The 24,969-nt window shown below is 34.8% G+C and overlaps 1 protein-coding gene across 11 annotated transcripts in view; it reads right to left on the reverse strand.

Moving 5' to 3' along the window:
• Positions 1-24,969, reverse strand: part of APPL1 (adaptor protein, phosphotyrosine interacting with PH domain and leucine zipper 1) — a 45,651-nt gene that overhangs the window by 17,149 nt on the left and 3,533 nt on the right. For 6 of the 11 annotated variants that reach the window (XR_013357833.1, XR_013357832.1, XM_077858427.1 and 3 more), the window contains exons 2-16: positions 22,519-22,617; positions 20,749-20,808; positions 19,722-19,793; positions 16,847-16,934; positions 15,390-15,431; positions 14,746-14,804; positions 11,725-11,871; positions 10,800-10,882; positions 9,895-10,053; positions 9,014-9,202; positions 6,997-7,039; positions 5,223-5,279; positions 2,435-2,526; positions 1,881-2,063; positions 63-115 (exon numbers count right to left, since the gene is read on the reverse strand). Coding sequence is in view for 9 of the 11 variants with exons in the window: in XM_077858427.1 (XP_077714553.1) it covers positions 63-115; positions 1,881-2,063; positions 2,435-2,526; positions 5,223-5,279; positions 6,997-7,039; positions 9,014-9,202; positions 9,895-10,053; positions 10,800-10,882; positions 11,725-11,871; positions 14,746-14,804; positions 15,390-15,431; positions 16,847-16,934; positions 19,722-19,793; positions 20,749-20,808; positions 22,519-22,617 (1,426 nt within the window). In the remaining 2 variants the exon portion in view is untranslated. Of the gene's footprint in view, positions 1-62; positions 116-1,880; positions 2,064-2,434; positions 2,527-5,222; positions 5,280-6,996; positions 7,040-9,013; positions 9,203-9,894; positions 10,054-10,799; positions 10,883-11,724; positions 11,872-14,745; positions 14,805-15,389; positions 15,432-16,846; positions 16,935-17,825; positions 17,973-18,839; positions 18,897-19,721; positions 19,794-20,748; positions 20,809-22,518; positions 22,618-24,969 lie in introns of those variants that run through there. The other 5 variants (XM_077858430.1, XM_077858429.1, XM_077858431.1 and 2 more) reach the window with 4 other exon arrangements.

A 24,969-nucleotide genomic window follows, 5' to 3' on the forward strand; every position in this document is an offset into this window, starting at 1 on the left:
AAATTCTTCACAGTTTACCACTGAGAATTTTAAGATAGAAGAATACCACACATCTGTTTTACCTTCAGTTTCAGATTTTGTACCTCCTCCAGATTCTCCAAATGGATTTGTGCGCCTGAAAAGTTTTTTAAAAAATTATGAACCAATGGTCAGTTACCATAAGCCTATGGAAGAAATCCCAATCATTAAAACTAGAGCTAAAAACTAGGAGTCACAAAAACTTGAACATATCTTCTTTTTTAAAAAAAGCTCTGATCGAGACACCTGGGTGGCTCAGCGGTTCAGCACCTGTCTTCGGCCCAGGGCGTGATCCTGGAGTCCCAGGATCGAGTCCCACAACGGGCTCCCTGCATGGAGCCTGCTTCTCCCTCTGGCTGTATCTCTGTCTCTGCCTCTCTCTCTCTCTCTCTCTCTCTCTCTGTCTCATGAACAAATAAATAAAATCTTCCAAAAAAATTTTTTTTAAATAAAAAAGTTAAAAGTTCTGAAATGCCCCATCCTGTTAAAGAACACTACTGATGCCCACTTTACTCTAACGAAATCCCCTGCCTTCACACTTAGCAGGCTGAACTCAAAGCTGCTGCATTCTAGAAGAGATGGATGAACTGATGTGTATACATACGTACATATATACACATACACACCCCAATATCCTACAAACCATGTTGTGAAAATCCTTAAATTTAAATAAAGGGGGACAGAGAAGAGCTGATTTAACTTCAATCTTGAGAAAAACGCCAGGGATTTCCTGAAATTGTAAAAATCTTTTTAAGTCCTCTAAATACATACTGTAAGTTAATTATGCTAATTTGAACATTTTCTACTTTTAAACCCGTTTCTCAAGGCATACGTAACAGAATGCAAGAAGAAAAGCTAATTAGTGATGGGAGCTACCTCCTTCCTCATTATGAGTGGCTCTTGACACACCCACAATGAAGGAATAAAAGTATAACTCAAAATAGGTTTTGTAAGGAAACAAAGAGCTAAATGGTTTTAAAATAATGTTGGCATTTAAGATGAAACATGAAACTGATCTCTGTAATTCATAGGTGCCCTATTATATCAAATGCTGAGTATATTTCTGTGATCAAGTACAAATTATTTTTCTTCTTCATAGCCATGTATTATCCAAATTAGTCTCAATTTATTAGGTGTCCAACCTACTTAAATAAATTATTTGCCTTGAGTGACATTTCCTTCATCCCAGAGCCAAAGAAAAATTTTAAACAGCTTTCACACTTCTCATTATATAACCAAAAGATGATTTTATTAATAATTTGTAGCATGATAATGTTTTAGTAACTTCCTGGAGATTTCTTATTCTGACGCAAGATGATATTTTTCTTTTTTTAAAGATTTTATTTAATTATTCATTTAGAGACAGAGAGGCAGAGACACACAGGCAGAGGGAGAAGCAGGCCCCACACAGGAAGCCCAATGTGGGACTCGATCCTAGGACTCCAGGATCACGCTCTGAGCCAAAGGGAGATGCTCAACCGCTAAGCCACCCAGGCATCCTCCAAGATGATATTTTTCTTGCAAACCTATAGCACATGTATTACTCTCAAGAATTTCTAAATATTGTCATGATCTATAGATAGGACTGTCAACTTTCTTCTACAATTTTAAGAGCAAATACCAGAAGTAGATCTGATAAGCAATTCAAAATGAACTATTTTTAAAATTAACTTATCTTCACTTATTTAGACAGAAAACAAAGAGAAAAACCTGCATGATTCCTTCCCAACTATCAAAATCAAGTAATTAAAAGAAGTACAACATAATTGATATACATATATGAGAGATGACTCTCAACTGCAAAAATGGAATCACAAGCCTTACAGACCACAGAACAGTATCCCTGTGATGCCATCACCCACCTGCCGCCCTGGCCAAAGGCTTTTGCCTGGCCAGGCTGATCTTCACACACGGGAGAAATGATGTCAAATTGTATTGGAGTGTCTGGAGCAACGAGAGAATCTAGAGAAAGGGCAGCCAAGTTTGTGGACTCAGATCCTAAGGATCCTGAGCTGCTGGTTCGAGCTGTTGGTGGCCGAGATTGTCTAAGCAAAGAAGAAAACGAGAAGGCATTGCCTTTAGTTTTCTCTGTTTGAAACTGAATACAAACAATGAGAAAAGAAAATACAATTTTATAAGTCAATGAGAGGAGCAGGAATTTCAATAACAAAACTTTTCTTTCCAATGACTAAATTCAAAATCATAAATGATCTTAATCTAGAGATAAAGCACTAGGGCAATTTGGAATCATTTATTTAGCACTCTTGCTAGTAGATTTACCAACTTAAAAATACACTTTCTATGTTTTGGGGGAATTATTTCATACTAATATAAGTAGCACTGCTGAAATCAAAGTGTCTGCTAACACTTTCAATAGCCCATATAATTTTAAATAACCCAAAGTCTGGTAACTCACGCTGCTGGCCGCAAACTCTCATGCCTCTGCTGGAAAGATGGAGAGGGAGTGACCGCTTCCAAAGCTGACTGATTTACTCGTGCAGCAATTTCCTGTTTTTTAAAAAGGACAAGAATTAGTAAAGCAAGGAAACCAAAAATTTGAATATAACTCTATTGTCAGAATGTTCGAGTTACACTTAAAATGAAAACTGGAGTTACTAAAGTAGTTCCACATTCTATCTTAATATTAAGATACATAATTAACTTCGTAACATTATAATTTAAGTTTCCTCTTACTTCTTACAGACCTAGATCTTTAAATATTTAAGTACCAGACTTTTTGGATTAAGGTTTGTATTGTTAGCATTGAATACAGCGCCTAGTATATTAATACTCAATACATTTGCTAAATAAAGAAATTCAGAAGTAGGAAATAGCCACAAAATATCAAAATAGTAAAACATTTTATAACTATACTGCTGAAGTTTTCATGATCTTCCAGAATATATTTATGGTCAGAAACACCTACGTAGGGACACATAGGTGGCTCAGTGTTTGAGCATCTCCCTTCAGCTCAGGGTGTGATCCTGGAATCCCAGGATCAAGTCCTGCATCAGGCTCCCTGCAGGAAGCCTGCTTCTCCCTCTGCCTATGTCTCTGCCTCTCTCTCTGTGTCTCTCATGAATAAATAAATCTAAAAAAAAAAAAAAAGAAACCTATGTATTTATTGATGAAGTTATCATGACCAAAATCTGAAAGAAAAGCTTCCTATAAGAAATATTTTTAAACTTAATTGTTTTATATCAAACACTGGCTACATAAAATCGCATTTACATTAGAAAAAAATCACATAACATTTTTGTATTTCTGTGTTTTAGTTAGCAAAAATATATTAAGACAATGCCACAAATTGATCAGAATTTCTTCTCTCATGAAGTACAGATAAAGTAATTCTGGATAATCTGGAAAATACTACTTAAAATTTAGAGTTCTGATAATTTGTGGGTAAATACCATAATCCTGAATTATTCAAATACAGTGTATTCACCATGTTATTCCCTAGGTATTAACAGGTCATCCAATTTGCATTTTATTTTTATTCTTTTTGCATTTTATTTTTTAGTTCTCCCAAGTAACATAACAGAAAGGAAAACCCAACCTAGCAAGAAATCAAATTACTGCAAGCAAAATTCTTCTCTACAATTAGCACTAATTTTCTTAGATTACATTCAAATCGTTATTATAAAACTAAGAGAAGTTAATAATATTTTGGAGGTCATGAGATATTGTCTTTTTGGTTCAAAACTTGTTCCTAGGCATCTAAATCCTATGTGCCTTGGCTGGCACCTCAAAGCCATAATGATAAAAATAGAATTCTTTCAAATTGTTCTTCCATTCACTTGAGATTACAACCTGAAAGTCATCTTTAATTTGTCTCTTTCATCATTTATATTGGTCAGTTATTAACTAGCCCAGTCAATTTCTTTTTTCCTATTTCTACAATGCATTATTTCTTTTCTCTTGGTTACTGCCCTGTTCAGACCTTCCGTTCATGCCTGAAGTAGGATAATGGGCTCCTACATGCTCCCAGACACTCCTTTATACCAACAACAGTTTTAAGACTTATAGAGGGTGAGGGCTTCCTAGAGAAATCAGCCCTGCTCTGCCTCAACTGAAATCATCAGCCCCGCACAGCCCTGGGAGGCGGCTGGGTTTACTGCACAGATGGGCCCACCAATACTGGTAGAGGATACTCAGTTCCTGCCCCAATAAACCAAGTCTTGATTCCCAAACACACTGCAGTGTGGACCCACTAGATTCCTTCCAGAGATTTCTGTACCCCTGGGTTCTGGGTGTATATTTGGATTCACCTACACAGCTAAATTCATCTGGTTTGATACCCTTGCTACTCAAAGCATAACTGGCAAAACTGAGAGTTCAGGCCACCTTACCCTACACAGAATCTGCATTTCAACAAGATCCCCAGGTGACCTGTCTGAACACTTCAGCTTTCTGGTATTCTCTAACAAGAACCTTCAACTCCAGTTATACTACTGGTTTCATAAATACACCATTTCTGCCTTTATGCTTTTGTTTTTATTCTCATATCTGTAATTCCTTCTCTTTTCCTCAAACATGGACAAATCTTAGCCAGCTCAGGATTCTATCACCTCCACAATTTTCTCTAAAATTAAAGTCCACACTGATCTTAACATCCTCAAATTTTAAACTTTTAGTCATTACCACATACTTTCAATTATTTAGTTTTATACAAAATGTTAAAGTTTTAGTTTTGTATTCCCAAACACTCAGGGTCCTGGAAGGCAAACCATAGTTTCCTTTTCTTCAGTATCCTCCATGGTGCTCAATCCAAAGCTAAATCCACAGCATTGATGCCCAGTAAAAATTCGTTAGCTGACCAATTTCAGTTACTTTTGAAATAATTTATCTTTCTAGGAAGACCAGATGCTCATACATGGATACATTAAAGCTACTCATTCAAGGCAAATTAAAAGATTACAGGACTTGGGCAGCCAAAGTGGCTCAGCGGTTTAGCGCCTGCCTTCAGCCCAGGGTGTGATCCTGGAGACCAGGGATTGAGTCCCCTGTCAGGCATCCTGCATGGAGTCTGCTCCTCCCTCTGCCTGTGTCTCTGCCTCTCTCTCTCTGTGTCTCTCAATGATAAATAAATAAAATCTTAAAAAAAAAAAAAAAAGATTACAGGACTTGAGGAATTACGACATTAAGAATACATTAATAATCATTCAATTTTGCCAGGTCTGGATACCATAAAATAAAAGTGTTACCTCTGGGTTTTCACTTAAATATATTTGTTTGGATATGTTGTTTATTGTACAGATCCACTGCAAGAGAAAAAAAATAGAAAAATATGATTAATACTTTTCCTATAGTGCTTCTGTTCTAAAAGAGAATGTTCAATATTTCACTGAATAGAAGTTTCATTAGTAGTACTACATAATTGGGGAACCCAGGTGGCTCATTCAGTTAAGCATCTGACTCCTGATACCACTTTAGGTCATGATCTCAGGGTTGTGAGATCGAACCCAACATCAAATGTGGAACCTGTCATCAAAAAAAAAAAAAAAAAAAAAAGTGGAACCTGCTTGGGATTCTTTTTCTCCCTCTGCCTCTCTCACTCTGCCCTAACCTCCTGACTCGTGCTAGTGCTCTAAAACAAAAAACCCCATAACTCTAAAAAAAGAAGTAACACAATCATTCTTATAAGAAAAATACTTTCCTATATACACATAAGCATATATATGCTTAATATTTAAAAGTGTAACAGAAAAGTGAATAGCTTTACTATTTTTAAAGCCCAAGGGGCACCTGGGTGGCTCAGTTGGTTAAGCATCTGCCTTCAGCTCAGGTCATGATCCCAGTGTCCTGGGATCAAGCCCTGTATCGGGCTCCCTGTTCAGTGGGGAGTCTGTGTTCCCCTCTTCCTCTGCCCCTCCCTCCACGTGTGCTCTTTCAAATAAAATCTTAAAAAAAAAAAAAAAGCTCAAATTAACTTCATACAAGCAAATAAAAATATAGCAATAATGTTAAATTATAATATTAACAGTCTATATTTATCTTTTATATAATTTCCCCTCTTAATCCCCACCAAATTAGTAGTGATAGTCAGGACTCAGATTCATGATTAACACCAACGCAAAAAAGTTAAGAGCTAAATATATTCCTAATGAATGCATTTTACATACTTCCCTTCTTTCAGGTTTATAACTAATTAACATAAAAAATGCTCTCTGTTCCACATCTACTTCACTCTTGAGGACTCCAGTTCATGATGAGCCTCATTAAACTAATAATCTGTTTTGGTAAACCCAGCAGAGAGTAAATATTTGTCTGTGTTCTTCACAAACCAAAAGCAAGTTGTAGTATCCACTCTCTTCCAGGAGTAAATAAAAATAGATCTCTCTGTAATTTCTAACATCATCTTTTACCAACATAGTTATAATACCAGATGAAGTGATTCAAAATCAATTATAATATATTTTCATTCAAAAATGCTTTTCATGACAGTTTTTGAAGCGTCAGTTCGGTGGTAACTTACCTTCCATATTTGGTGTACTAGAAGTAAAAATGGAGCCAAAAATAAAAGACTTGTGAGGAAGAATAGACACTCCCAAATTTTTGTTTTTCTGTCTTTCATTTCTCCAAGGTTTTAAGCTTTACTTGCTTCCTGCCATGCTACATCTGCTGCCACTATGTTCTTACGGTGCAAATACGGTCTCAGAGTTGGTGAGAGAAGGGAATAAATTAAACTGTCACCTCATGATACTAGCAGCTTGCCAGAAAGCAGTAGTCACAAGGTCATTTCTGAAGTTGAGCCTTTAAAAAGACAGACAGCAATGATCTCTAAAGCCTCCTCTTACAGGTCTAGCTATAAAAGTCTGTGTGAAACTTAAAAAGGCTGCTTGAGGACAATAGAGTTTTATGAAAAAAAAATGTTTTTAATTAACTAGGATTTTCCAAATTTCTATCTTAATATTTAGTTATTTAGTTGCTGAAATATCTTAAGATGTTGCTGAGGAAATTAACTAGATAAAATTTTACCTCCTCATGGTCTTTTTTACTTTCTGCTTGTAAAATTGAAGACCTGAAAAAAATAAGAAAGAAGTCTGACCCTCAACTTAAATAAAAAAATAAGAAAATTTTTTATCTTTAAAGGTACATATAAAACCAATCGGTATCAAAACTAAAAAAACTCAAAACACACAACCAATCAATATCTTAAGTTAGGAAAAGGAGACCACCTGGGGCATCTGGACTCAGATTTTAACAACTCTTGACTCTGGCTATCCATGCCAAGATGTACCAAAAAAGAAACAGGTGCTGGTTTTCAGAAGACAGCCTATAACAAAGGTATACTGCAAATAAGACCATGCATTTCAACTTTCTGACACTTATCATATGTCTCAAATGTAAATCAGCAATGCTCACAGAAAACACTAATTGTACTTATTATTTCTCCATAATACAGTAAAACATTTTCAATATATTAATTACTAATACTGAGATACTTAGCTTTTCTATAGCTGTTACTATCTTAAGAGTTAAAGAAAAAAATTACTAATTCTGAATCACACTAAGAATGTGAAATGGGAAATCATGTTAAGCATTATTAGCAATAAACTGAAAAAAAAAAAAAAGTTCCTGGAGTAACATATTAACAATTTGGTAATTTTGATGAACACAGGGACTCCCAACATCCAGCATTATAAATGACAGAGTCACTGACATTCATTACATATTTAAAGGAGGAATATGAAATTAAACAACTATTTGATAAAAGACAGTGAACCATACATCTTAGCATACATAAATACAAAGGAAAAATTACTAAGAACTCAGAAGCTGCTTCTGAACAGTAAGCAAAATCAAAAATAGTATTTTAAGTAAGAAAAAAAAACTACAGATAACTTCAACATCTATCATCAGGAAAAATTTTAGATTATGGTGTATATCCTTAGATGGATTAATATAGCCATTGTGAAATGTTTTTAATAAGTAGCTGTAGATCCAAAGTACGTATACAGTATCTCCTCATCTTTAAAAAACTGTCAGGAACACGGAAGACTCCTAACTCTGGGAAACGAACTAAGGGTGGTGGAAGGGGAGGAGGGCGGGACATGGGGGTGACTGGGTGGCGGGCACTGAGGGGGGCACTTGACGGGGTGAGCACTGGGTGTTATTCTGTATGTTGGCAAATTGAACACCAATAAAAAATAACTTTATTATTAAAAACAATAATAAAATAAAAATTGTCAGAATTTTAATATTTATAGCATATTTTAAAGAATATTTAAATATATTTAAATTTTAAAGAATAGTTAAAAACTGTAAGGCAACAAACCAAAAAGTTAACTGTTGTTTCTAGCTAGTGAGATTATAGCTTTCTTTCAATATTCAATGCTTTTTTATATTTTTCTGTCGTCCAAAAATTTGTTCTAAAGGCTACTCTGGATTCTCATAAGATGCAAAGGTAACAGAAGTTTTAAAAATGGCATATAAACATTAATGGACTAATCATTAATTTCACATTAATGGACTAATCATTAATTTCATCAGAAATATTTAACATTTAAAAATAACATTCACTAATGTTTGCACTTACTACATGTTAGGCACATTACATCTGTTAGATTTCTATTCTGTATAATAATTCACAAAGTAGGGGTTATGACCTTCCCATCCCCATTTCACATGTGAAAAAACAGAGGTTATGTAATTTGTCTAAGACACACAGTAAGTAGTAGATCCTGAATTTAAATTTTCTGACCCCAAGGTTAGGGCTGTTTCCACTACTTTGTGCTGCCGTCCCCCATACAATGCAGAATTTTCAGTGAACAGTACCCTAACACGGAATCACAGGTTCTTACCATATGACCTTATTTTGACAACCTCAAAATAGTAAGGCATCATTTAACCAAATCAGAAAGGAAAACTCATTCCTACGCAATCAAAAAGAAAATTATCTAAATACATAATAAGCCTAAAATAGCTATAAAATGTCTGAATGACGAGGAATTATTATGCATTTCAGTAGTTTAAAATATGACAAAATACTAACTTTTTTCCATCAAAGGAAGTGATCTGAAAACAGTACCGCCTGTCTTCACAGTCCACAGCCATTACTGAACAGTTGTCAATGTCCATGGCCAGGCCGCCTGCTACATCCCCACGTGCCTGACTCATTAAGTTTCCACCCTGCGTGAAGTAAAATTGTCTGTCCCAGGTAGATGACACCAAACCTGTTTTACTAAATGAAGAAAGTACATTTGCTCTTAGTAACAATACACCTGAAATCTCATCATAAGCCAGACACAAGATAAAACAAAGAACCAGCTGCAAAAAGGCACCAAGGTGCCTAGAAAATAAAAACATCAGTTTTTCAGTATCTAAAATAAATTCATGTATGCCAACCCATTTTTGTGTGTCCATGTGTTTCCAAAAAAGGCTGGAAGTTATCAAGTTGTAATTGTTACAATGACGTTCCATAAATTATAGTTCAACTTTCAAGAGAATAAGTTCAAAAGAATAGAATTCATTTTACTCCTAGGGTTAACTTGCTTTATCCTACGTTTATGTAAAAACTAAAAGTTGACCTGATAGTATAATTACATGTATTTATGTAATACATATATATTACATAGATTTTAGAGTATGATAAAAATATTTAATTCATGTAATGCTCAATTTACTTAAACTCAGATTGGTTCCACTTTTAATATAATTCTAAATTATTCAATAAGTAAACAGAATTCTACTTCCAAAAATTATTCACATACCCCATCTGTCAAAAAGCTGACAAACATGCTAATACTTCTAATTAAAAAGATTCAGCCTTTCATAAAATCAAAATAATTTAGATAATATCAATTATATATTATATTCACTTGATAATACCTTAGAAGATATTACAATATATGAAAATAACTATAGTTTTCTTACTTCCTAGCATTAAGGTATCCAGCCTTCCGGGTTAAGTTTCGATTAACAGGAAATTTTGTGGGATCTGGGTCAGGCACATATAAGGGGTCACTGGCTACTTCCAAATCTTCTATTGTCTGCTGCATGGTCTCTACATCACTGTCCATTTCCCTGCGAACACTAACACAGAAAATATATTTACTACCCAACCACAACTGATGAAGAACTCCTTACCAATTATGTTCATCTGTAACATTTGCTTTGTATATATTTTCTTAAAGAGAGTAGAGGGGGTGTGGGTGGTTAAAGTAACATGAACACATGAAAGTAACATGAACACATTATGAAACAGTTTTACATTTTATTACTATTAAACAACACTAAATTAAAAAATTAATGAAGCCACATCAAATGCCTAACTTTGGAGTAATTTTCAAACTGCTCTATCCTGTGCCTTTAAAACAACAATCATTTTAATATACCTGCATATCTCAGATTGACCACATCACTGCTCCCAACTTTGAACCTGATTAGAACTGCTTGCTCTCACTAAGCTTTCTTTCATGGCTTGGAAAGCAAGATTTATTTAGTAATTCCCATTCATCCCCCATGCTTCAGCTAATTGTGAAGATAAATTAACTTATAAATAATTACTATTTTGTGTCATATATTCAAACACAAAACCTAGTTTAGAATCAATAAAATACCATCAGACATGACAGAGTTATGAAATTCAGAGTTCAGATTCTGTGGAAGAGATGGTAAAAAAACCAAGTAGTATCCATGAGCCATGTGAGACACACTCTCATGGCAGGGAAAATAGCCCCTCAGGAAATTAAATGCTAAATATTTTTAGATTGTGGCATTTAGGCATTAACTTATTCTCATAACTTCATTTTCAATTTTAAGGAAGAAAAAATACTCACTTCTGTACACTTGTTCCAATATTGGTCAAGAATTCTTCCAGCTGTTCATTAAGATTTTCAGAACCCATCTTAAAGAAACTTATCTGGGGCAAGAGAGTATATGAGTAAGAGGATGAACAACAAAAACACACACATACAAAAAACAGTGAATCACATAAATAATCTCCAAGATACATGGCAAGGTAAAAAACAAAGGAGTATTCCCATTTGTGTACTAGTTTTCAATGACTTCTACTGGGCTTTAGAGCCACTGTAGAAACTAGACTTCAGTTTCACTATACATCTTTTTATGTAGTAATACACGCATATGATGAGCAATTTGTAAAATTGGAAAATTTTAAAACATTTTAAATAAGTTATACAGATAAACATTTGTTTACTACAAAGATAAATAAGTTTTATATTGAGGAAAAATAAGCACTCATATTTGAAGGAATATTCAAATTTCTTTAAAAAATAAAATTTTTAGGGGCATGCCATCTCATATTACCGAAATTTACTTTTCTAGCCTCCTTCCTGATGCAAACCTCCTGGGATACTTTGGAGTTCATCTATTACTTTTAACTCAGGAACATGAGACAAACTTGCCCATTCTTTTTCAAACTTATTTTGAAGCAATAGTGAATGGATGTTCCAACAATAGGAGTAACTCCAGAATTCATTTAGCTTTCTTTTCCCTATCCCCTACCTGTGATGGACAAGGCCTAAATACAAGGTAGGTGGTTTCATTTACCCTAAAAAATGTGAGATCTTCATTTGTGAGGAAAACCATTCTAACTTCTAATGACATTTTAAATTACTTTAAAAAACACAGATCCAAATAGAATATTTTGACCTTAATTTGTAATACTTAACATAAATATCAAACTTAATATGAAGTTTTTAGGGCAGTTATAATCCAAAATGCAGTACAGTCAGTATTTACCTGAGCTTGCATGTACCCAAGTAGAGGTTCTAACAATGCTATTTTCTTTTTGTATTGAAGAGTGTTTAATGCACAAAAATAATGCATCATGGTCTGGTGTTGTTTTTTTCTGGAAGTGTAGACATCTTCTGTTACTTCATACTTTACCTTTGAGTAAAAACATTAAAATATGTATTTAACTGTGTAATTATCTTTAATTACCTTTAGTAGTGGCTATAGGGAAGAGCCTACCCAAGGAAAAAGGTATAATCACCAGCAACTGTTCATCTTTATTTCGTGAGATAGTAGAAATCCTGTATTATGGCTAATTTTACTGTCTTACTACCAACCACTCCATCTTCAAATGCACATTTAAAGCAGAACTCTGTACATGGCTAAGAATGATACAATAACTAAACTAGTGTGGTGGAGTCTACCACACAGAGGAAAGGCAGACAGTGGTTTGCTATTAGCTCAGTCATTAGTCTTTGATCTTGGTCAGTTCACAGCATAGTCTCTTCCAGTTCTCTCCTTGCTACACCTCCTCTGTTGTACTTGTTTTCCTTTACTCACAATTAAAATATGCGTGCTCTTTAAGTTCTTGTATTCAGACAAATATTAACTGAGCACTTATTATGTAATATACATCAGGCCATTCCCTCTTTTTGCTCTCCTTAGAATACCAAATCAAGTACTAAGAATATTCCAATACACCAAGGAGTCCCAAATTTTCATCTCTTGCCCTTCACTCTCCTAAGTGTCAGAAGAAGCACATTTCCACCTGGGGTCTTTATATGTGTGTGTGTGTGCATGTGAACACGTGTGTGTAAATGTGCTGGACATGGACAAAACTGAATATAGTATCTTCCCCACAAAGCCTGTTCCTCTGTTTCTTAGCTCTCTTAGTATTCCAAAACCTACCCCATCATTCAAGAATCATAAGACTTCTTTTGGATTCCTCCTACCTATAAATCTTGTCAATTCTACTTAAAAAATATCTTCCAAAAGTTTTCCTTCCTCCGCCCTTTTAACAACTACCTTGGCTGAGGTTCTCCTAATGTCTTTACAAACTATTCTGGTACCTTTAGTCCTGCCCCTTCACATTCCATTAGTATTTTTATCCTGTAACACAACTGTATGGTGTTACCTACTTATAATCCTTTAAATAGAATTCCTTTAAGCAGGCTGTCCACTCTAACTCAAGTTTTAAAGTCATAATATAGTAATCTGGCCCCTAATACATCCTATGCTCCAGACACACACCATTATCATAATAATTATTGCTAGAATTTAAGGATAACGTGCTACAAGCCAGGTACCCTGCATGTATTACCCCCATTTCATCATTACAACTACTGAGGTTTTTTTGATAGAGAAATAAAGGCTTGAAATTAAATAACTGGAGTGTGACCTCAGGCAAATATGTGGCAAATCTTTGTCCTCAAGCAGTCTGACTCCAGAACCAGTGCTCTTAAGCTCTGCATTCTCTGGACTCTGCCATGTGCTTCTGCAAAGGCTATTTTTCTTCTAGGAATGCCTTCGCCCCAATCCCATGCCAGTGACCCTCACTCATTTTTTAATGCAAACAGCATCTCCTAAAAAGTACAGCCTTTCCCAATTCCCCAGTGTTAACGGCTGTTCTTTCCTAGCATTTTGTTAAGACTTTTATTATTGTACTTAGTATTTATACATGTGTTCTCTTCATCATTTACTCTGGCATCTAGTCCAGCTGCATACCTTCACACAGGAAGCCTTCGATAAGTATGTATGGTTCAATCACTGAAGGTGGGAGTGGAGCCTATTCACACTATTGCCCCTGGTACATGACATATAGCAGATGCTCAAAATTTTTTCAAATAAAACAAAGTTGGTAAAAGAATGTTTTTTAGGGGCACCTGAGTGACTCAATGGGTGAGCGTCTGCCTTTGGCTCAAGGTGTGATCCTGGGGTCCTGGGATTGAGTCCCACATCAGGCTTCCTACAAGGAGCCTGCTTCTCCTTCTGTCTATGTCTCTGCATCTCTGTGTTTCTCATGAATAAATAAATAAATTAAATCTTTAAAAAAATGTTTTTTTAAACTACCTGAAATAACAAAAACAACAAATTTATTCCTAGACCCTTTAACAACTTCTATAAGGCAAGTAACAAAGTAATGTAGATCTCAAAATGTACATATTTTATCAATATTTGCACCACTAAGTATCAGTGAAATTAGAAATGGAAAGCTCTCTGTACTGAACTCTGTGAGAAACTTTCCCTTTACTATGTCACAGTAGGTGTTGCATAGTAAATTGTACCCAGTTGTGGATTCCCACAAGTGATCACTGTGTCCCTACCAGCAGCTGCAGCCAAGGCCGCAGACACCAGCAGAGACTATCTCACTCGCAAACACCTAATGGAGGTCTTGTTATCAAGCCTTGGATTAGGCACTAAGAAAGAAATGACCTTTAAGGAGCATCTAGATGAACTTGTTAATATTTTGTTCTTTGTTCTTTGCTCAAATGCATTTCTCCTGAAATACAGTGAAATACATCGGGATTTCACTCCCTGAAGAAGTATCAAAAACTATATATATATATATATATATACTATATATATATATGTATATATATTCCCTGTAAATGAGGAGGTCCTCATAACAGAATTTCATTCAATTATGTATGCAACAATTCAACTTTCTAACCACTTTATCTCAAAAGACACTTCTGAATACATACAGTCAAAAACAGAACACATGCAATGTTATCAAAACACAAAGCAAAAGGAAGCAATGTTATACAATGGGCATCAGTTATATTTTTGGAATAGTTCTGTCTACTTATCAAATTTTGTCAGCAGAAAAATATTTTATTCAAAGAGAATTATTAATTGATAATTATCAGAAAGGCTTTGAAACAACTAGAAGGAAAGAATAAACTAAAGGCAATGTAACAAAACATACAAAGTAACTGCAGGCTGCTATTTTTAAACAGGAAAAAACTAGTGAAAAAAATCTAATGAAACAATTAATTTTGATACTGAAGGAGTAAGTATGTATCACACCTTGTCATTTTCTCTTTTTTTTGATAACCGGCTATATCTGTTAATTGCAGCATCATGGTCTGGAAAAAAAAATAACTATTAACAACAATACAACAGTACTTTGCACAACTTATAAATGCTTTAAATAGTCTTCACAGGTACATATTCCAACAAATAAATGCTAAAGCAAGAATTCTCAAAATAAAATAAGAATTCTTTACCATACATTTTACTCCAAATGTTCCCAGAGTCAAATTTCCCACGAAGGATCTTTCTACTTATTAAATTGGTAAAAAAAAAAATAATAATAATTCTAAGGAGACTCTACTCTGCTAAAAGTTTTTTAAAGTATTTTTTAGTACAAAAGTAGCAAATGCTCATTAAAGAAAATTTTTGAATATATAGGAAAACAAGGAAGGGAAAATATTGTATCAACTTCTAATGTACTATTAAGACAGCAAACCACGAGATTTTAGTTTCCTTTTAAATTTTTCTTGTAGCCCAAAGAGTGCACCTTAAATAACAGCACTGATTTACATAACGTTCACTCATTTTTAATTAGGTTCCTTTTTTTTTTCAATTATTACATAGAATATGGCCACAGATTTGTACTGATAAAGAAATGCACCACTGTGAGAAATAACTGTAAAGTATTCAGAACTTACCATTACTAGCAATCTGAAACACTTCCTTTAATGTCAGTATTTCTGGAAAAGTTTAGGAATAGTTTCAATTTAGCATATTTATGAAATATCTAAAATTTTGTTTAGAAAACAATAACTGCCATTTATAAGCTATAATTCAAATTCCAAATATTTCATACTTGAACATCCAAAGTGAGAAGGTTATTCTGTATTTCAGGTAGTCTGTGGAACATTCACTATCCTTAGCAACAGTTACATCACCAAATCTACTTGCCATAAATTAGTTCTATATGACAAAAAAATTTTAAAATCATTGCAAATTCTAAGACATGCAAATATTCTTAGTACCAGCATCCAGCTTATTAATTCATTTTTGATATTGACTTTAATGAGTTCAAATGATGAATCTGAGAAACAAAGAATAATTAACAAGATATGACATTCAGACTGAGAAGAGAACTTGTTTCTTAAACTTAGAAATGACCATTATTAAGTATTACCATAAATATTAACTGTCTCTAAACTACATTAGTCTTTATTCCATGCATGATTTAAATACTTTACCATCCACTGACACATTAATTCAATGTTTTTATTCTATCTACATACTCTACAAGTCTTTATGACTAAGATTGTAAATTATGAGAAAGCAGAGCCAATTCTATAAAACTCTAATTTTATCACCTAATAATCCTAAATGGGGAAAAAAATCCACCACAAACTACTAAGTCATGGGCTGCCAGATGTGCCAGTACCCCTACCTCCTGCCACTGCAGCCCATAAGCACACCCCCTATGCCACTGTCAAAGGTCAGGCTTTGGTCATAACTCATTGGGCTCTCACAACTGCCTAATCTGTTTTCCTGGATATCAAATCCACTCTAATTCCATCTTCCAAAAACAAAGGAATTAGGTCTACTTTTTAAGGGCCTCCACTGGCTTCTCTTTGCTTATAAATTCAAGTCCAACATCTTCAGCATGATTTTTTTCTAGATTTGTCTCCTGTCACACCCCAACACATCAAGCCACACTGTTTTTCGTCAACCACAAAATAAGACATATATTTCTATAACCCATACCTTTGTGCTTTCTAGTCCCTCTAATAGAACAATGACTTTCTTCTCCTGGCAAATGCCTCTTCTTTGTTCAATGCTCATGTCACATCCTTGGTGATACCTTTCTGACACCCTCCTCTGAGGCCCCACATTACCTAGTTCATTCCCTAATTATAAGAGATAGAATATCCTAATTATCTATTTTACCTATCTCCTTCTCTAGGCTTTCTCGAGAGAAGTGACACTGTATTCATATCAGTATTCTATATCTAGTTTAACATCTAGCAGAAGCTCCTATAAATATCCAGTGACACATTAAAGTGGTACAAGCTGTATTCAGAAATGGTTAGGGTATACAGTAACATGCACTTTACATTATTGATCTGACAGCTAATGAAAGTAAACATAAACTTGACTTCATTACCTTTCAGATCTCTTTCTTTAAATTGGGTAATGGGGAACATCATGGCATCAGCAAGCTGCGTTGAAAGTACTGCATGACAAGAGCTAAGCTAGTAAAAGGAAGACCAAAAAGGGTGAATAAATAACTATACAGAAACATTTAGCCAGTGTTATGAAAATTAAACAAAATGTAATAAACAGATGTTGATACATTTTACATAAGCAAACACTCAAAATTATGTGATATACTACAAAATATTACATAGTAAAAAGAAATCTATTTAAGAAAGAGGTGCCTGTATAGCTCTGTGGTTGAGCATCTGCCTTTGGCTCAGGTCGTGATCCCAGGGTCCTAGGACTGAGATCCTGGGATCAAGTCTCGAGTCAGGCACTCTGCAGGGAGCCTGCTTCTCCCTCTGCCTATGTCTCTGCCTCTCTCTGCATGTCTATGATGAATAGATAAATAAAATCTTTAAACAAAATAAAAATAATAAATAAATAAAATTCTTAGGAAAAACATAGGATAACCTAGGATTTGGCAATGGTTTCTTACATATGACACCAAAAGCACAAACAACAAAAGAAAATACAAATTGGATTTCATCAAAATTAAAAACTTTGTGCAAAGAATGAATCAAGAAAGTAAAAACACAACCTGCAGAAAGGGAGAAAATATTTGCTAATCACATATCTGATAAAGAACTTGGATTGAGAATAAAGAAGTCCTGGGTGCTTGGGTAGCTCAGTTGGTTAAATGTCTGTCTTAGGCTCCGGTCATGATCCCAAGGTCCTAGGACTGATCCCCACACTGGGCTTCCTGCTCAGTGAGGAGTCTGCTTCTCCCTCTCCCTCTGCCCCTCCCCACCCTGCTTGTGCACTCTGTCTCTCAAATAAATAAATAAATAGTCTTTAAAATAAATAAGTCTTAAACTCAGTAATGAAACATAAACCACCCAATTTTAAAAAATGGGCAAAGGTCTGAATCAAGTACTCCCCCTCACCCCTTAGCACAGTGCTGCCTTCTGGAGTTTCAGTTACCCAAGGTCAGACACAGTCTTGAGGCAGATGATCCTCCTTCTGACAGAGTGTCAGAAGTCCAACAGGAGCCTGACACTACATCACAGTGCCTCCATCATTCCCCTCACTTCATCTCATCATGAAGGCCTTTTATCATCTCACATCATCACAAGAAGGGTAAGTACAGCACAATATGACATTTTGAGAGAGAGAGAGACATCACATTCACAGAACTTTTATTACGGTATAATGTTACAATTCTATTTTTTCTCTCATTCTATTAGTTTTACTGTGCCTAATTTATAAATTAATCTTTATCACATGTATGTATATATAGGAAAACACAGAATATATATATAGGGTTCCATACTCTCCATGGTTTCAGGCAACCACTTGGTGGGGAGGTCAATGCATGGGAGCACAGGGGAGACTATCACAGACATTTCTTCAAAGATACATAAATGGCCAATAAGGATAGAAAAAGGCATTCAACATCATTAGTCATCAGGAAAATGCACAAAAACTGCAATGAGCTACCACTTCATACCTCCTTAGATGGTTATAATAAAAATATAAATGAAAAAACAGTTAAGTGTTGGGGAGACTGTGGAGAAACTAGAACCCTACATTACTGCTGGGAATGTAAAAGTATATAGAAGCTGTGGAAAACAGTCTGGCAGTTCCTCAAAAAACTAAACATAAAATTACCATGTGACCCAGCAATCCCACTGATTATATACCCAAAAGAACTGAAAATTGGTGTTCAAAAAAAAAAAAAACCTTGTACACAAATGCTCACTGTAGCACTACGAGCCAAAAGGTAGAAAACAACTCAAATATCCCTCAACTATGAATGGATAAATGAAAGGTGGTATATTCATACAATGGAATTTTATTCACCCAAATAAGGAATGAAACTGATTCATGCTGCAACACAGATAAACCTTGAAAACATTATGCTCAGTAAAAAAAGACGGATACAAAAATCCACAAATTACATAAGTCCATTTATATGAAATATCCAAAACATGCAAATCCATACAAATAGAAAGTAGATTTGTGGTTGCCAGGAGCTGAAGGGAGGTGAAGTTGGGAGTGATTGCTTAATGGGCACAAGGTTCCCTTTGGGATGATGATGAAAATGTTCTGGAACATCAGTGGTGATGATCACACAATACTGTGAGTGTTTAAATGTAACCAAGGGTACATTTTATGTTATGTGTATTGTACCGCAATAAAAATATTCCATCTCTTAGAAATACTTCTTTATATTGGTCTACTGTGACAATATTTCGCAACAATAAAGTTATTAGAATATTTCAAAAAATTATTTTCAGTTAGGAGACAAGACAGAACTATCTAATGGTTCCTGTAAAAAGAGCTTTCATCGCACCAGCTAAGAATAGTTATAGACTCCCCAAACAGCTCTTACCACCCTTCTTCCTCCTAGCAACATTTTATCATTCAGTTTATTAATCCTTCCATCCTAGACAGCCAATATCAGCCCTTAGTTTCTCTAACTAGTCATCATAGCAAAGCATTAAAAAAAGACCTGGAACTTAGCTATATCTCATAGTTTAATTCTTCTCTCCCTGCCTACATCAAATAAAACAGTGAAAGGTTGAGTATGTCATAAACTGGGAGGAGAAAGAATACATGTCTATGCTTATCCCTCCCAAAAATTTGTTTTAATTGACAAAATACTATTTTTATGAGACAGTCACTAAGATATGAGACAGACACTAATATGGAAGATCCTCCTTTAAACAGTAATCTTATAGAGATTTGCTCATGTAATTATAATACAAGTTCCCAATAAAAGCTAAACAACTTGAATAATTAATTATAAGACCATTTACTCAAGCAAAATAAGCACTTACCTCATCTATAACTTTTGAAAACTGCTGTAAAGTAGAGCTCATAACTTCATCATCACCCCCCAATGGAAACCGCTGAAAAATGAGAAAGAGAGGACGTAAAGGTGCTGTATGTCTTTTGTAACTGATGTTATAATTTACATTTTTAAAAATAGCTGATCCTAAAAAAAATAAATAAATAAAAATAAAAAAAAATAAAAATAGCTGATCCTCAAACCACACAGGAGTTAGAAAAATTGCATGAATATTCAAAAAATATTCATAAGTGGACCCATGTAGTACAAATCTGTGTTGTTCAAGGGTCAAGTGAAACTTCAAATAACTTCCAAAATTTTGAATAAGCTCTAAAAATGTCATTTAATAAGAGTATAGTTTGCATAATTAATAAACATTATAATGTTTGCTAAGCAACTAATTAATATCATATATAGGGATGCACACCATAGTAGAAGTTTAAAGATTTGATGTTAAAAAAATAAATAAAAAATAAAAATAAATAAATAAATAAAATAATAAAGATTTGATGTTTAACTTTTTTTTTTTTTTTAAAGATTTTATTTATTTATTCAGGAGAAACAGAGACGGGGGGCGGGGGGAGCACAGACACAGGCAGAAGGAGAAGCAGGCTCCATTCCATGCAGGGAGCCTGACATGGGACTCAAACCCGGGTCTCCAGGACCACACCCTGGGCTGAAGGCTGTGCTAAACCGCTGAGCCACCCGGGCTGCCCTGATGTTTAACTTTAATTCCTCCAATTACCATCTGTATAATTTTGAGTAAGCCTCAGTTTCTTCATTTGTAAAAAAGAAGCCAATGAAAAAACTTCTACTGAAGATTAAGTAATAAAATTAGCAAAAAAATAAAAAATAAAAATAAATAAAATTAGCTACAATGGAATTTCAATAGCATATCAAAATTACTTTCTACAAATTCAAAAAAGCTTAGGATGCTTGATGAGAAATTCTATCTATACAGATACTGTATCACTGCATATTTTAAATTATGCTTTTAAAATTTTCATAAGTGATACCTGTTTTTCATATTCTTTTAAAAGTTTTGAAGTCAGATGTGTTGCTGCACTTAATTCATTCTGTAGGGAAAAAAAATCAGCATTCAAATTGACACAGTATTACTGAGTAAGAAACAGTTTTAGTTGAAGATAACATAAATACTATACAACATGTTCTCTAAACCCCTCATTAAATCACTGGATAGGGAACTACGATTAAAGCACTTTAAAGGGAAACTCAAACCATGAAATAGATACCATCAAGGAATTCAGCAGTGTTCTAGGTGTACACTTTTTTCTTAGTTAATAAAAATTCAGCATCAAATATCATTAAAGCTTTAAAGCTAAAAGTAAACTGTACATAATCTTAGCAAAATCTTAAGAGATTCTACATTAATGACAAATTAAAAAAAAAAAAAATGACAAATTATTCCTCCCTCTAGATGCTAACTCTAGACCAATGCATTGAATAGCATACAACCAAGGCAGCCCGGGTGGCTCAGTGGTTTAGTGCCTGCCTTCGGCCCAGGGTGTGATCCTGGAGACCCAGGATCAAGTCCTGTGTCGGGCTCCCTGCATGGAGCCTGCTTCTCCCTCTACCCGTGTCTCTGTCTCTGTCTCTCTCTCTGTGTCTCTCATGAATAAATAAATAAAATCTTAAAAAAAAAGGAATAACATACAACCAAAATATGGTTAGCCCAATCATAAAATACAGCAACATAGCCATATGAAGAAAATACTTTTTGAATTTTTCAGTGATGAAAAAAATATATATTAGTATATTATATTATTATATTATTATATTAGTGACAAATATAACATTTCTTTTACATAGTAATCTCTGTGGTCAGAAATCAAATCTTGAGAGACCAATCACAAGGAAAAAAAAATTAAAATCACAGCCACTTTAAAAAATTCATTTTAAAAAGATTGTATTTATTTAGAGAGAGAATACACATTGAACACACATGGATGGGGGAGCAGCAGAGAGAATGAATCCCAAGCAGACTCCAAGCTGAGTGCAGAGCCAGATGCAGGGGCTTGATCTCATCATGACCCTGAGATGATAACCTGAGCCAAAAAATCAAGAGTTGGACACTTAAACTGACTTTGCCACCCAGGTACCCCTCAACTTTTAGTACATAATGAAAATGAGTCCAGAAAGGAGATAAAATGAGGAGGGGGAAAAAAAAAAAACAAACCTGTATACTTAATTAATCCCAAAGAAAGCTTATCACAGAACCCAAGTTGCTGTTAAGGCTTATAATTAAGTCATATAAACATAGCCTCAAATCTTAAGCCTACTCAACAAAAAAGTCTAGTCATCTCCTTCTTAAATCCATCTCCTGGTACCCAGAGTTACATCTAATTTTTATTATCTTCTCACTAAACATAAACGACTTTCAAATTCTTTATTCAAAAAAGGGGCAGTGTTCCGTAAGATTAAAAGCACAAGTAGGGAAAACACTGGTGACAATATGGGGTTTTCCATCAAATCTTAGGCAAAAATCACAATCAGTGAGCTTGAGTAAGAAAGCTTTTCCTGTGTTTGGGTGGAAAGGGGAAGATGCTTCAATCTTCATTTTTTTTGTAGAGCTACAAACTACACTCTAGCAATTGGAATGTGAGCTATCACAAACTACTTAAAAGTTCATTCATCCACTCAACAAATATTTATTACTATGAGCCCAGGATAGGGTAGGCACCAGTAAACAAGGCAGACGCTAGCTATATTGTCCTCATGGGCTTAAGGAGTCATTTTTAAAAAGCAGTCAGCCTTTAGGTTTTTACCTGTGCATCATAAATCCGACGCATAGCTTGATACAACTGGTTCATATAGTTGGAAATAGCTGTAGCATCTTCTTCAAATACACCCAGTAAAGACCTTGTCTGTATAAAATAAAAGCAATAGGTTTACATTAACCATTATATAAATCAAATAGAAAATTACTTTCTAAAGAAAGGAAAAATCCTAGGATACTGGAGCTCTAATAATTCTGAGTTTTAATCTATTTTCTCTCTTTTGATAGTAATGCCAAGATGTTGGGGTTCTTTGTTCTCAATTTCACTTCACTAAAATGGAGGGATTTTCCAACTACATCTCACGAAGTTTATTTTTATTTTAATTTGGCGGTGGGGTGGGGAGGGGGAGAGGGAGAGAGAATCTTAAGTATGCTCCATCCCATGACACTGAGATCATGGCCTGAGACAAAATCAAGAGTTGGATGCCTGACTGACTGAGCCACCCAGGTGCCCCCATCACATAAACTTTAGAAGGAACAACAAAGGTATATTTTTATGAATTAAAAAGCCTATAATTAAACTAAGATCAACAAAAACATCCACGGTTAAATTAACAGTATTCCTTATACAAATATTTTAAATGTCTTATTTCAGGATAACTCAATATTATTTTTTTCCATGGTCTCTTACAGCAGTGCCAAACCCCTTTTTACTCTAATCCAAATAATAACATAGTACCCATCCCCAACATGGCCTAGTAAATGCTAAGTAGGATTTTATGAGTACAGAATTTGAGATTCTTTTTTTCTTTCTTCTTTATACTTACCTAAATTGTTATGCTTTTTTTTTTTTTTTTTAACACAATAAGGATTTCCTCTTAAGGGGGAAAATTTGTAAATAAATGTTAATACTATCAATAAAAAAGATCAGACATGAGAAAACTCAGCATATCAAGGCAAGATATACTCACCTTTTCACATCCCAAAGATAAAGAATTAAAATTTCAATAACTATTGAGATAACCGCATTTTAAAACCTAAAAGATGACCTTGTATTTTTATTCTAAAAATATTTCATTCTTAGAAGGTAGTTTAAAAAAAAAAAGTCAACTTACTCCTTAGCTTCCTATTTTCAGAAAAGGAAGCTAAGTTAACACAGTTTAAAAAGGGTGGGGGAGGGGAGGCACAAAATCATTATGCCTGTGTATGAAGTCCATAGTGTCAGTCCTCTATTTTCCCCATTATGCCTGTGTATGAAGTCCATAGTGTCAGTCCTCTATTTCCAAGATTTAGATCTGACAAAATCTTTTCATTCTTTAGCTCTGTGCCCCACTCCTATTCCCCACAGAGCTATTTTATGTAGAAAAAGAAAGCATCAAAAAATCTTGTTTGACTAGTGCCACTCTTAAGAAAAATCTGCCATTTCATTGTTTCCCCAAATTAATATTCTAATTCAAGGAATTACACATTTATAGAAAAACCTATCGTGGATTTAATTTAAAAAGACCTCCTTAGCCCCATAGGGTTAAAATCGGTTCTCTATTTAAAACTAGTATCTAAGGCAGCCCTGGTGGCTCAGCGGTTTAGGGCCACCTTCAGCCAAGGGCGTGATCCTGAGGACCTGGGATCGAGTCCCATGTCGGGCTCCCTGCATGGAGCCTGCTTCTCCCTCTGCCTGTGTCTCTGCCTCTCTCTCTCCTCTCTGTGCTTCTCATGAATAAATAAAATCTACATAAATAAATAAATAAATAAATAAATAAATAAATAAATAAATTTAGTATCTAGTTAGCACTCTCTGAAAGTACATCAATATGGTCCCATTTCATTGAATCTCTGATGGCATCCACTGTGAGCTGCACCATTTTTTTAAAGATTTATTTGAGGGCAGCCCCAGTGGCGTAGCTAAGGTTTAGCGCCGCCTGTAGCCCAGGGTGTGATCCTGGAGACCCCGGATCGAGTCCCCCATCAGGGTCCCTGCATGGAGCCTGCTCCTCTCTCTGCCTGTGTGTCTGCCTCTCTCTATGAATAAATAAATAAAATCTTTAAAAAATATATGTATATTTATGAGTGGGAGGAGGGGCAGAGGGAGAGAATCTTTAAGCAGTCTCTCCACTTGAGTGTGGAGCCTGACTCAGAGTTTGATCCTACAACCCAGGAGATCACAACCTGAGCTGAAACTGAGTCAGATGCTTAACCAACTGAGCCACCCAGGCACTCCCTGCACCATTTTTAAATACTTCTAAAACAAAACAATGCCAGCAATTAAGATATGATTTAGGTCTTGCAATTTTTACTTTATATTTGTGGAAATGGGCCTTTAGACAGAATTTTATATACAACTCATATGAACACAAACAGCATAAATTTAATATACTCCTAACATTTCTTCAGAGTTCAATTCCTGTGAGTCACTTTTTGACAGAAGAATCATCAATATCCTTGTTTTCTCATCCAGTATTGTTCTGTGCCATGGGGGGTGACAAATGTTTCTTATAAGTGC

This window comes from Canis aureus, chromosome 19, assembly GCF_053574225.1.
Source record: "Canis aureus isolate CA01 chromosome 19, VMU_Caureus_v.1.0, whole genome shotgun sequence".
Lineage (NCBI taxonomy): Eukaryota > Metazoa > Chordata > Mammalia > Carnivora > Canidae > Canis > Canis aureus.